Genomic DNA, 14,198 nt, shown 5'->3' with positions numbered 1-14,198 from the left:
GTTCTGGGAGAAGTGTGGGCTGGGATGTGCGCTGGTGAATCACCACCAGATCCTGAGCCCCGACAGTCCACCCTTCAGGTCAGGCTGAGGTGAGGAGGCAGGAGAAAAACCCGGAGCAGAGTGTCTGCGAAGGAGGGAGCCGGCTACTCTGCTGGCTGCCCTGGAGGACAGAGGCTGTCACCTGGTGACTGGGCAGGAAAGGGGAGCAGACTGTGGTGGGTGAGAGAGAGGGGGAGGTGACGAAAGGGAGAAAGTGCTGGCAGCTCCGTGGGGACTCCGTCCATTCAGCAGACAGCTATTTATGAGCACTTATGTGCCAGGCACCGCTCTGCACACTGGGAGGAAACAGTGGTGACCCAAGCAAGCTCCAGCCCTCATGGAACTTATGTTCGCAACAGGGGCAGGAGCTAGAGAGGATCAAGATTTTATTTATTTACTTTTAAGAAGTTTGTTTTAAAGAGAAGTTCATGACTAGAACATGTTTATGTGATGATGGTAACCATGACGCAGGACAGAGGGGGCTGTGGGCTGCCTCCAGGAGGTGGGGGAGAGGGGTGTCCCCTGAGCAGCTGAGCAACTCTTCCACCGACCCAGGAGGGAAAGCAGATGTGTGACTGCCCCTCCTCAACAGCCCCGGAGGACAGCCCCCTCCAGTGTGTCAGCCTCTGCCTCCTCCTCCCCTGTGCCTCCTAAACACGGAGGCATCATCAGTCAGGCAAGGGATTAGGCGATCCTCTCTGTCTGGGTCACCGGGCTGTGCTGGAGATGGGATTTTACCTGCGCACACCTCTTGGTGATGAGTCAGGGCCTTCACAGGCCAGAATAATCCTGGGAAGAAAAGATGATGGGGTAGGGAGAGCCAGCCTTGACTCTGAACTTGGCCAAGGGCCTTGTCGGGCGGGAACGGGAAAGGAAAGAGGGGAGAACTGTTTTTTGAGGGCCCCAACCTGTGGAAAGCTCTGCCCGGGGGGAAGAGGGTAGGCTGGGCTGCTGACCTCACACAGACCTGGGTCAGGATGCACATTGAACAGCTCCTGGCATCTCTGGATCATATTGTGTTTGTTGATTAAAGAGTAAACAGTTTGATCAGACATAAGCAAAACCTGCCACCCAATCTGCGTGTCTACGAGAAACGGTGAACATAACGCTCCCCGCACCCATGTGCTCAGTACAGCAGGCGAGGGGCAGGCTCGGAGGCTGCAGCCTCCCGAGGACCGCACACGCTTAAAAAAGGCACACGAGCACATGACATCATCGGAAAACCCTGCATCCTGCTCACCGGGCCAGCATTTCCTGTGAGGGATACACTGTCGGCTGTGCTGGGACCAGAATCCCCTGGGCGGAGACCGATATAGTTCGTGATCTTATAAGGAACCAGCTTGGTGTCAGCTAATCTCTTGGCGGACGGAGTGCCTGCTCTGTGCCAGGCGTGTGCTAAGGGTGGGGGCAAGCGTGTGCGTGAGGAGAGGGAAGTGAGGGGAGCGTCACAGGGCTGGAGTTCAAATCCTATCTCTGCACTGGAACCCTGGGAGCCTAGCAAAGGCTCTGCCCCGCTTGGAGTCCTGATTTTCTCATCTGTGCAATGGGGATGATAACCCATTTATCACACATTTGCTTGTTAAGAGGATGATACACCTGAAGGTACCAGCACAAGATCCAGGACCTGCTTTATCATGTTCCCGAGAACCTCACTCTAGTTCAGGTATGTGGATTGCTGAGAAAAGGAGGACGCAGTCTGGGGCAATTCAGCGTGAGGGGCAGGCTTGGGAGGTGGGACCTCATGCAGGTGATGGGGAGCCACTGAAGGTCTCAGAGCAGATCAGGGGCCTGTTCACATTAAAACCCTGGCAGAGAAGGGAGACGATCATCATGGTCAAGGGGAGGACAGAAACCAGAAACGGGCCTTACCAGCAGTGTTAGGGGAAGCGAGGAGGCAAAGGGGCTGCGAAAACCCAAACCAAGAATGTCAAAGCCTTGCACTAACATCAGGCAGGTGTGGGGCAAAAACAGCACAAGCTAGAAAGTAAATCTAATTTACAATCAGGGGGCAGGATTTGGTATACGTTTAGCTTTTCAAAAACTCATTTGCTGCGTGATGAAAACAGAAACTGGGATGTAAGAGGGTGGGGTGAACTGTGTCCCTCCTACTAGTCCCCAGAAGTAGGGGAGGTGATGCCGTGTGGATGGAGAAAGCACCTGCCACTGACCTTATGGTGGCCTTGACCTTCCGTGAGCATCAACCTGCTCATCTGTATGTGGAGGCAGGGTAGGGATGTGACTGAAAAACCCCTGAGTGCTAACATTTTCTCAGTCTGAGTTTTTAAAACAAGATAAAGAAGGGAAGAGCAGTGAACATGAACTGGGAGCCGAGGTTGGGCTCTGTCTCTGAGAACTTACATTTGCTTCTCCAGTGGGACAGCAGGATCCACTCTTTCTCCCAGGATCCCACAGAACTCGGGGCTCCCATGTTTGATGGGCTTGAAGCCCCCTCCGGGAGCTCGAAGCTGGCGCCGCCGGTCCCGGGAAGGCGAGGGGGATGACTGTCGTTTCTCATTGCCGTTAAACTGGGCTGTGGAGAGAGAGTGCACAGTTACAGGAGCTCGGCCTGAGGAATTCCCGGGGGGGCGCAGTGGGGTAAGAGTTGACTGACTTCTCCTTGGGCTTTACAATTCGCAGAAGGAAGAGCTCCAAGCAATGAACAAACATGGCTCCCAGGATGTGGACTTCCTAAGACAGGGCACAAAGGTGCTGTTAAAGCCAGGCAGTACTTCCACGGCGCTGGCTGAGTCTGCAGAAGCCACTGAGCTCAGCCTCATCCCCAAAGGAAGCCCCTGCAACCTCCAGCAAGGAGGGGGGACCCGGCATTCCTGCGTGGGCTCAGTCCCCTGGACAGTTCTCAGGAAAGAAAGTTATTCCTCATTTTGTGCCAAAAACCTGCCTCCAAGTGGCTCCTCTTCTCCTCCCATTCTCCCATCCCACCAGGGCCGCAGTTGCCACACTGGCCGCCCCTCTTCTGGGACAACCCTACCGAGTTCCAGTCAGGGTCATGTGGCACCCCCCGGTCTGCATCTCTTCACTCTGTGTCCCCTGTGTGGGTCCCACACAGCCAGACCTGCCCTGGGCCCAGCCCCCAGGTAAGGCCGTTCACCCCCATGGGCTTGGGGAAGATGACCCCAGCGATAATGCACAAAGAGCGAAAACACTGAGCTGAAAGGAGCTGCTGGGAGGATTCCTGGAGACCAGCAAGTCCACCTTGCATGTCTCTCTTTGGGCCTCAGTTTCCTCCTGAGATGAAATAGGGATGATGATGGCTCCCACCTCATGGGGTTGTTGTGAGGATTCAGTCACGTGTGCACACAGAGGCCTTAAGAGTGCTGGATCAGTGTTATTTTGCATCCATATTTTACAGATTTTTATTATCATGTCTGCTCAATGTGGACACAGTACTGGTCACCTCACGTAAGCTACTGAACTGACCTGAGTTCCTCTCCTAAGCCTGCCCTGGCTAGCTGGGAGCCTTGGCTGTCACTCAACCTCTCCGAGGCCCCATTTCCTCCATCACCAGGCTGCTGTGACGACCAGATGAGGGAATACATCCTAAGGGCCTGGCACCCGCAGAGTGCCGAGTAAACTAGGCCAGGGCCTGCGAAACAAGGTTCCCAAAGCTGTGACTAGCTGCTGGCCAAACGACACACGTCTTCAGCCAAGCGACACACTCCCCTCCCACCAGCAAGCAGAGGTGGCGAGCGGTGCTCTGACCCAGCAATCAACCTCACATTCACGGGAGGCGGTGGGAAAACCCAGCCTGTCTATGGCGATGGAGGTCCGTGGGGACAGAGGAGGGGAATGAACCTGTTCTATGACAGAAAAGGTCATCCATCAGGCCTGGGGAGCACTTCCATCCCTCCAAACACTCTTCTCTATTAACCACCGAGGAAAACAGCAGGAAGGGAGGCTCCTGCCAGACATGTCGGACCACGTGTGTGTGGTCACCCTCAGACTGCAGCGGGGCCCGCAGGCCATCCATTCACCTCTCTCACTTCTAAGCACTCATTCACGTGGGCCCAACACACTCCAGGGCAGGGGAAACAGCAGTGAGCGAGAGAGCTATCCCTGCTGTGGAGCTCAGAGCCTCCTGAGGAGACAGACAATACATCAGTCCGTCAGACCCACAGCTCACCAGCTGGCGGTAAGTGCTATGGAGAAACGAAAGCAGGGCAGGCAAGGCCCCTCAGAGAGGTGACATCGGAATGAATTCCTGAGGAAAAGGAGGGACGAGCCATCGGACACCTGCCGGAAGGAAGGACATTCCAGGCAGAGGGAAGAGCAAGTTCAAGGGCCCTGAGGTGAGAACATGCCCGGGGTGTTGGAGAAGCAACACAGCCGGGAGGACTGAGGGGTCGTGGGGGCGAGGGGAGGCGAGTGGGAGGAAGCTGAGCTCCGCGGGCCTTGGGAAGGACGCTGGCTTTATTCTGAGAGGAAAGGAGAGCCGTTCTGATGTTTTGATGGGAAGGTTTTAACCTGGCACTTTTATAACAGGATTGCTGTGTTGAAAAAAGATAGAGGGCAAAGGGCCCATGGGAACTCCCTATACTTTTCTGCTCAATTTTGATGTGAACCTAAAATTGTTCTTTAAAAGAGTTTATTTTAAAAAAAGAAAGAAAAAGAGGGAGATGGAGGGGGAGCACAGGGAGAGCAGCGAGGAAGCGACTGTAGGAGGGGCTGGCCGTGGAGCCGTGCATGGACGCAGAGGGTGTCAGACTCGGGCTGCGCTCTGCAGGCAGGGACAGCGGGACCTTCCCGGTACTCAGCGTGGGGTGCGAGAGAAAGAGGAGACAGCAGGCTTTTGGCCTGAGCGCTGGAAGGATGAGGCTGGCATTATCCAGGACGGGGAAGACGCAGAATACTCTAGGCTTCGTGAGCATCCCGTGATGTCAGGACTGGCAGCATGGAGCAGGGGCAGAGCGAGGACGGCTGGGGTCCTGCCCTGCTCTCTGGCCACAGTTCTGTCCTGTGTCCACCCTCAGGCACAGATAAGACAGCAATACCTCAAGGCCCCTGTAGGCTTTCATAGAGGTGGTGAGGGGTAAAGCCCAAAGCTGGGGCCTTGTCACACACATTACTATGGGCCCCTCCCTGGCTTCCCAGCAGCCCGCGTCTCCCATCAAAGTTCCTGCTGAACCACACCGGCCCTCATGGCAGTCAATCAAATGGGGTACATATTTTTTTGAGGTGAAGAAGGGTGAGGAAGAGGTGAAGTAGGTTCTGAGCTTGCAGATCCCTGTAGGAGGGGCTGGCTAACCATGGGATCAGGTAGACAAGAAAGGGCCTGGTCAAAGAACCCCTTTTGAAAGAGCTGGGACTTGATTCTTGGTTAAATCAAGAAATTCCATTCTCAGATTGGGTTTTAGAATCAGTCCTCTATAGCTGCTGATGGAGGGTTTGGGGCAACCCTGGAGGCAGGGAGACCAGCTAGGGAAAGCGATGGAGGCCAGGGCCCTGTGTAATGCCCCATTGAGACTAACTGGGGTGAGTCAAGGAAGCGCCCTGCGTAATGCCCCATTGAGATGGAGGTCTGGGCACAGCAGGAGATGGGGTCAGGGGCATGGGGCCATACTGTGCCTCTCCACCATGCCTCCCCTTCCCTCTGGTCACTTTCTGGTTGTCAGGAATGGAGAGGAGGGAGCAAGCTAAGGGGCACGGTGTGGGGAGGGTCTAGGGGAGAGGCGAGGTTCTTGGCTTACTTTTGCCACCTGCGGAAGCGAGGAAGGGACCATATAAACGGTAAGGCATTTTCACCTATGACAACCTGGGACTCCACTGGCTAAAATCAGAACTTTACTATTTCTGCCAAAATTAATTCCCACTATATACCTCCTGGCACAGCAAGTGAGAAGAGAGGCACGGAGCATGGAACATGGATTGGGGAAAAAACCTGAGCTCTTCAGAACCACCAACAACCTGGCTAACTGTCCAGCCTCAGAGCTGGCCACGCCCCCTTCCAGGCGGATCACCATGACCCACCCCTCCACTGCGCTCTGTCAACCTCTCCACCTGACTGATTCCACCTGCCCTTCAGGGGTCACCTCTTCCAGGAAGCATTCCCTGACCCCAGACTAACCTTGACTTAAGCGATGGTATCCTAATTGCCAGTTTCCCCATCTGGCTCCCCAGGAACCCAAAGGCAGGGGCTGTACCGTATCTGTTCCTACCGCCAAGCCTAGCCCATGCCTACAACATAGCAAGCGCTCAACAAAAGACTGAAGAAACTGCCGAAACCGGTTTGGCTCAGTGGATAGAGCGTCAGCCTGCGGACTGAAAGGTCCCAGGTTCGATTCCGGTCAAGGGCATGTACCTTGGTTGCGGGCACATCCCCAGTGGGGGGTGTGCAGGAGGCAGCTGATCAATGTTTCTCTCTCATCGATGTTTCTAACTCTCTATCCCTCTCCCTTCCTCTCTGTAAAAAATCAATAAAATATATTTTTTAAAAAAAAGACTGAAGAAACTTAATAAGCTGTTGTTTCATTTTATTGGGGGAAAAATATCAGTTTTCTGACCAGATAAATTGGATAAAACCTAATAACATCCCAGTCAACACTGTAATTCCCCGCTGAATTAATTTATACATTTGCTTGCAAGCTTAATAATATAGCCACATATTTTAGAGAGAACAGGTGGTGATGAATGACAGGCTTAATTAGGCAAATCATTTCACCTAAAATAAAAATATACAAACTCCAAGTGCAGTGATTCAGGAGCAAAAGAAAAAAACATAAAAAAAACACAACAACCCACACGTTAAGAACTGAAGCTCCAAACACGACTGCCTTCATTCCTTCTAATTAAGTTTGTCTTTAATCTGCAATTTAAAATGGCAATTCTTTTAATTTAGTGACTTTCTGCAAAAGATAAAGGAAGACACAGCCCTCAAAAGAATATGTGCATTTAGAGAAAAAAAAATGCCACCCAGCAGAGCTGTTTAGGATGACAGGTCCTAACTAATCCCACTAATTAATCCCACCTGATTAATCCCACCTGTAGGCAATTACACGGGGGAGTTGGCATTCTGCAGGAGGGAGGGGTCAGGTGGGCAAGACCCAGCGGCAGCACGAGGAGCCCGGTGAATGGCTCCCCCAGCCTTTTTCTCCAGGACAGGTGACAAGGCCCCTCTGTGATGCCGGAAATGTCCTTCCAGCAGTTGTGGTGTGGTGACAGGCCTCATCCTTTAGACCCAGCCCAGGTGCCCCTCACATTCCAGGAGGCCTCTTATTCCCGCTCCATCCAGATTAGCTTCCAACGCCGTCGCCTTCCTACTTATACAGTAACGTCCTCACTTAACATCACTGACGGTTTCTGTGACTTTAAGCGAAATGAAGTATAACAAAACCAGTGTTGCCACAGGCTACTTCGTTTAAACAAGAGTTCCTCCGGCATCGTTATAATGGCACAATGTTCAGGGAAAGGACGTTATCCGAGGACCTGCTGTACTAGATTTTATACCAATTGGCCCTCAAGTTCGGTCACTGAAAATGAGGGAGGAGGGTGTCCCAGGCACCCGCACTAGCTCTAACCCGCCAAGAACCCTGCCACACTATGGGTAATGGGTGAAGCCCCAGCAGAGGCGAGGAAAACTCCTCCAGGTTCTCAAAGCTCAGGGCTGGACCGAGGCTGGAGCCCAGGCCTGTGGGTCACCAGGGGCAGGCTTACCCCACTCCAGGTCCCCCTCCCATGAAGACACGGCAGGGTCAGTCAGGCAGGGGCCGTGCCTCACGAATCCTCTAGACCTGGAATGACCACTGTTCTGCTCCAGCTGTAGGACACCTAGAAGCTTCCTAGGATGGCACAAAGCCTCCCCTGACCCCACCTGCTGAGAACTGCCTGCCCGCTCTGCGGCTCACAGCACTCGGCATTCTCTTGTAGCCCAGTGGGCACCGACACCACTGCTCCCCAATCAGCTCAGCCATTCTGCGGGCGCAGCACCTGCTATTCATTTTATTTCCCTTTTCCCTCTCCTGTCTTGTCTGCCCCTAAATCTACTGCAGTGCTCGGCAGGGAGACATGCTTAGTAAATGCTTGTTTAGGTGAAATAACTGTTCCTTCGGGGTCCAGCTCCTCTCTGTTTAGGGTTTAGGGCTGGCCAGAGAACAGGTTCCGAAAAGCCCACAGGCCTCTAAAGCACAGGTCTGCGGGGCTCACGGGCCCTCGCTGCTCCCAGTGCTGGGATGGAGGGCAAACTCCTCACTCTGGTGCTTGAGGTCCTCAGCGACTTGATGCCAATTTGACCTGGATACATTTTCTCCTACAAAAACCCTCTGGTTTCACAACCAGCCCAAGGCTCCAGTCACAAGCATGGCCAGTCCCCAAATCCATCACCACCTTTCTGCCCCAGGCCTTGGCTGTGCCTGCCCTCTAGAACCCCTTTCTTCACTATCTGTAAAAAGGCCCCAGACATTCTTCCAAGTTCAGCTCCAACGCGGCCTCCTGGGGCAGGTTTGCCCTAGACCCGCAGGTGGAACTCCTTCCTCCTCCTTTGTGCCCTGCAGCCCATCTTCGCCATGGTCTGACCCCACCGTCTCCATGACAGTGCAGTACGGAGGTTCTTCTCAGAAGCCAACGGAGACGGGGCCTCGTGCCTCAGCTCCTCTGAACCTCCCCACACACCTTGCAGCCAATGGAAGAGCAGCAGTGGCTCAGCATCCTGGAAAGGGGGTGGACTTTGGAGTTAGCGAGACCCCGGTTTGAATCCTGCCTTGCCATTCATTACCGTGACTTGGGGCAAGTTGCTAAAACTCTCTGAACCAAAGCTGCGCCTTTTGTAAAGTAGGGTGGACAACACCTAGAGCACAAAGGATTGTGGAGGTGGTTAGACAATGTGTCAAAGCCCAGCAGGCTCCCTGTAAGTGGTGGTCCCCTCCCATAGTCGCTCCTTGCTCAGGACAGTTCCCTTTCATGTGCCCAAGAGGTAAAGAGCTTTGTATCAGAAATCACCTTTTCCCTCAACCTCTGCTGGAATTCCTTTCTGAGCTGGAAGCTCCGAGAGAACAGAACGTGTTCCGTTTTGTTCATAGCTGAGTCCCCAATGCCTAGAACAGTGTCTGATGTATATACAGTAGATGCTCAATATCTGTTGAGTGAATGAATCTTCACCCCAGTCAGCAGGACCATAAAACCTCTGTTCATCAATCAAGATAGGAAACTTAGACTGTTCTCCAGCCTCAAATTATTTAGAAAGTTTTGAAAAACGGCTTAACCTTTCCTGAGTTCTTCCTGTGTGTTACTGAAGACCTGACATGGTGTTCTCTTCTGACCCTCACGGCGAACCCAGGAGGTCGGCACTACTTTGTCTGTGGTTTTACAAACGGGGCCTTTTACAAGTAAGCAGGCTGCCACCCCAGGGAGTGGGCCCTAGACCCCAACCCTTGCCCCCTCTGCTTTGGGATTGAAGCCCTGAGCAGCCTCCCTTCACCTGGGGATGCCCTAGGAGTGCCTTTCCCTAGGGAGGGGCAGGTAGAGAAGAGTCCACAGTCTCCCAAACGCCCTCCAGTATTCCTGGGTGTGGATGGTGACCAGTGAGATCAGGGACCGCTCAAAGGGATCTGGAAGGAAGCGCAGTGGGGCCAGGCGAGGCCTGCAATGTGCTCTCAGTTCACTGGCTGCTTCTTCCTGGCTGGTCTGGAGTCCCCGGCCCTCCCGGGTCTCCAGTGCAGGACAGAGTCCCTGAGGCACAGGCAGTGAGGATGAGAATGGCTAAAAACAAGACACTACGCAAGAGCGAATGCCAGGAGCCCTCGTCCGCTGAGGAGGCTGCCTCAGGCCTCTGTGAATGCAACAGAAATGATTATGGGCCATGTTTGTAAACCATAGGGGATTGACAGGAGGGGCCTGGATAGTGTTCAGGGGCCTGGATAGTGTTCCAGGCCTGTGTTTGTTCACGGATGTCCTAGTTTTCCGAAAACGCAAGGACACAGACAACAGTATGAACGTACCCAAGGCCACCCTTCTGCACCAGCCTTGGGGTCAGTTCCTCCACACTGCTGACAGCCAGGCCGCGACCCTGGTGTCTGTGCGGGGGGAGTAGTGGGGAGGGCAGGGGTGGAGAGGCACAGAGGGAGCAGTTGTGAGCCCCCAAGATGGGGCAAGGAGGGAGACGGTGTATTGGTGCCCATGACCCTGAAGCCGATGGGAACACCACAAGCCTTCAGGACAGTGCACAAATGCACACGCTTGCAGCTGACTAAAATGATGTTCCCGTGACAACGGTCCTCCCGCTGCTTCAGCTTTCTACACATATGCTCCACATCATCTCATCTGCTCCTCACAGCAAGACCCCTTGGGGCCCACCCCTGCCTCTCACCACCCTATTGTCTGTGGCCATGGGTTATGCGTATATGCACACAAGTTCTCAGAATTCCCATTTTTCAGATGGAGAAACTGAGGCCCAGAGAAGTAAATCCCCCCTTTCCCCTCCAGTTCAAGAGTTGGCCTCACTCCCCACGGTCCCCTGCCCGCCCCATGAGTGACGGCTCCAGGTAAGCTGTAAGACAACATGTGGCTCAGCAAATGTTTACTTTGCATTTTCAGGATCGACAACAAGAGGCCTCTGTGTTCACCTCGGAGACACACGCAGGCCCCAGGGCACCACGCTGCCACATCTTGTGGGTGGTGCCTGGGAACAGAGGTCCCCATTGTGAGGGGAGGCCGCAGTGACTCTCCGCAAAGCAGGGCATCGGGAAGCCTGCGAGGCAGGCGCCAGGACGCGGCCCTGGTTCCAAGAACGCAGTCAAGTAGAGCCAAGCCTGGGCTGGGGAAGGGGGGCCTGGCACAAGGAGGTGTGCCTTCATCCTCTCATCTGCGCCCCAAAGGAAGCATGGACACCACTGCCTGGTGCAGAGACCCCGTCTCAAAGGCTGCTGCTTGGCTACAGGAAATGTAAAGAAAAATCCTGATGAAAATGATTAAATGACCCCAACACAGGAGCCTTTACCTGCGGAAGCAAGCCATCTTTACTGGCATAACTCATTTTACAGATGAGAAAAGCAGGGCTGGAAAAGGGACTGACTTGCCCCAAGTCATCAGCTTGACTTGAACTTGGACTTGAATCCAGGTCTTTTGAATGCCAGAGGCCTCTAATGAGTTCAGCACAAGTCCTGTCTGCAGCACAATATTCTCATAACAACAGTAGCAATGGCAGTGATACCAAAAGCAGCATTGCTGAGCACTTGCTGTGCCCTGACTCTCGGCACTTACTGCCTCTATTCTACACACCAAGAAACAGAGGCAACCTGCTCGGATCACCCACAGCGAGTGACAACATGGGGCTCTCCATCTAGACCAGGGGTCCTCAAACTTTTTAAACAGGGGGCCAGTTCACTGTCCCTCAGACCGTTGGAGGGCTGGACTATAGTTTAAAAAAAACTATGAACAAATTCCTATGCACACTGCACATATCTTATTTTGAAGTAACAAAACAAAACGGCAAAAACACCTGCATGTGGCCCGCGGGCCGTAGTTTGAGGACGCCTGATCTAGACCCTCTGGCACTTGAAATCACGTGCACTCTGGTAGTTCTGTGCCGGCTCACCTGTCAGGTGAAGCAGGCCTGCTAGTGACTGATGCAGTGCCCCCTGACACTTCACCTGCACTCACTCACCGATACTTACTTAGAGCCCTCGGGCCTGAGAAAGGGGCTTTTCCCCATCCACAAGCCTCAGAAGACCTGGAGGAAGCAGGGTGAGCATTTGTGCCAATGAGTTTCCTGGCCAAGGAGCCCCAAAGCCCCAGCCCATCTGTTTATGTTTCTGCTGTTGCCCCCTCCACAGATGGCAGCGAGGGAAGGCGGGAGAGATAGGAGGGGACAAGCCAGGTGCATGGCTCTCTGCCTGCCATCCACTGGCACACCAGTCTCCCCATCCCCAGTGTGGCATCCAGATGCGTGGGCAATCCTCAGACAGGCAGGGACACACTCTCTCCCTGGGAATTCAGACCAGAGGCGGCAACCACAGCAGTCAATAGCCACTCAAAAATGCCCTTCCAAGTGCAGGTCCCCCAGCCGCATTTGGAGAAGACAGCATAAAAAATAATACGAAAACAAACATCTGTGGGTGAGCAGGCCGCATGATTACGTATGTATTGTAGCATCATAAAGAGAACAGGGGGTTGGTTTCCCTGAGACCTGAATTATTCAATAAACTTAACAAATAAGTGCGTGTTCAGTGTGTGCCAGGCGTTGATCTAGGTGGGACCCAGGTGTGAACAAGGAGGCAGACTCTCTGACCTCATGGAGCTTAAAAATCTCTATCCACACGAAGATCCCTGATCTGCCAAACAGAAGAGCACAGACATACTGTCAAATCTTTGTTTTTCCACAAAGGAGACAAAGGCACTTAAAGGAACGTTTCCATCTATCATTATAATTAGCAGATGAATCAAAGCTATTAAACGCTAGTGTTTTTCTTTTCCTTTCCTTTTTTTTTTTGGGTTACTAAATGAATTCATTCATAAGTCAAACAGAAAAGCCAACTGGAAAAACCTGTCCCTCAGTAACATATTAGCCAAAGGAAACAAGTGATCCCAGCTCTCTCATTTAAACCCCCCCTTTCTCCGCAGACCTGCTGTTCACACGTGTTAAATATTAATTACAACTGTTACTCATTAGTACAGAGCAAAAAGCTCCTGGTACAAACACAATTGTTAATTTCCTTGCAGGCCCAAGGCATTCTGGGAAGCTGTGCAGGAGGCAGGAAGCATCATGGGAGCCCAAGTGGAGCCAATGGTGGAGAAGGTGGTGTTCCCTGGGTGCACCAGGTGCGGGTGGGGTGGCAGGTCTGATTCCCCGAGGAACCCTCTGCAGAGGCCAAGCCTGTTTGTTCCGAGTGCCAGGGGATGAGTCACAGGGCTCAGTGGGAACAGCCAGTCTGGAGCAGTGCCTGCCGCACACGTCAGCACTACCAGCTTTGGAGCGTTTGTGTTTGATGGTGATCGTGACGAGTCACGGAGTGGGCACCACTGCTTCTGCCTCAACAACGCAAGCCAACTCACACCAGCACCGGTAAAGGGAATGTTCAGACCTGCCCTCTCCACACTCGAGATGTCAATGCAGCAGGGGAGAGTAAAGGCTTTGCAGTCAGACCGACCCGAGTGCATTAGCTGTGTGACTGTGGGCCAGCTGCTCACCCTCTCTGAGCCTTGTCATCTGTGTAATGACAATGAAACCACACCCATGTTACAGGGCTTCCTAGCGTTACTCCTTGCCAGCTTCATAATTGGTGCTCACTAAGTGTTACTATTCTGTCCTTCCTCACTTGATGAGGCTGGGAAGGTGTCAGAACTCAAGAGGGTGCCTGGCTAAGAGGTGAACAACAGAGCATTAGCGTCTCCCCCTGTCCTCCAAGCTGACAGTGACAGGTGTGTATCTGTCTGTTCCAGAATAAACCAATGCACACCCATCTAGGATGTGGTAGGAGCACAGAGGGGTGGGGAAGGGACTGGCCATGTCACCTACCTGGAGTAGGTGGCATTGATACCAGCCAAGCCAACCTGTGACCTCCCTTCCCTAACTCCACTCTGACCCCAGCACCTAACACAGTATGTACTGAGTATGTTCTAGGTTCTCAAAGTAAGGTCCCCAGATCAGCAACACCTGGGACCTTGTTAGAACTGCAAATTCTCACACCTCACCCCAGAACCCACGGAACTCGGAACTCTGGGGGTGGAACCCAGAAATCTGGTCAATGCTTCCTCCAGGTGATTCTGACGAATGCTCTGGGCAAGCCAACCAATCCATTTTGTCACACCCAGGAACCAGTGAATAAAGAATGGAAGACCCAAGTGGCTCATGGTTAGAACTATTGCTGGAATTGAGATTTAGGATTTCCTACAGAAACATTGCTTTCTACGCCATCTATGCATCTCATTGCCAGGCATAAGTGGGAATGAGCTTCGTAAATGGGTCCTCTGTGCCCTCTAAGTACCTCTTTATGCAGTAGTACTGTTTTAATATTAAATTAAATTTTATGTAATACAGCAAGCCTTCCCTGAACACTAACCATTCTCTCATGTGTGACCCTTTAGGGCTTACAAAGTCTGTTCATTCAGCTCTTTCCCCTTCTTATCACAGAGATCCAGCCTGGCAAGGGTTGTGACTATCCCCATTTTACAGATGGGGAAACTAAGACTCAGGAGATTGCAGAATCTGTCTG

At 52.9% G+C, this 14,198-nt stretch overlaps 1 protein-coding gene across 1 annotated transcript in view; it reads right to left on the bottom strand.

Moving 5' to 3' along the window:
* The window catches only part of SHB (SH2 domain containing adaptor protein B), a 124,067-nt gene that overhangs the window by 27,869 nt on the left and 82,000 nt on the right, over positions 1–14,198 (bottom strand). The window contains exon 4 of the mRNA XM_079790454.1: positions 2,398–2,569. Coding sequence (XP_079646580.1) covers positions 2,398–2,569 — 172 coding nt within the window. The remainder of the gene's footprint in view (positions 1–2,397; positions 2,570–14,198) is intronic.

This window comes from Cnephaeus nilssonii (assembly GCF_951640355.1).
Source record: "Cnephaeus nilssonii genome assembly, chromosome: 14".
Classification (NCBI taxonomy): domain Eukaryota; kingdom Metazoa; phylum Chordata; class Mammalia; order Chiroptera; family Vespertilionidae; genus Cnephaeus; species Cnephaeus nilssonii.
Note: the sequence above shows the minus strand (reverse complement) of the source record. Positions and strands in the feature narration are given on the sequence as shown.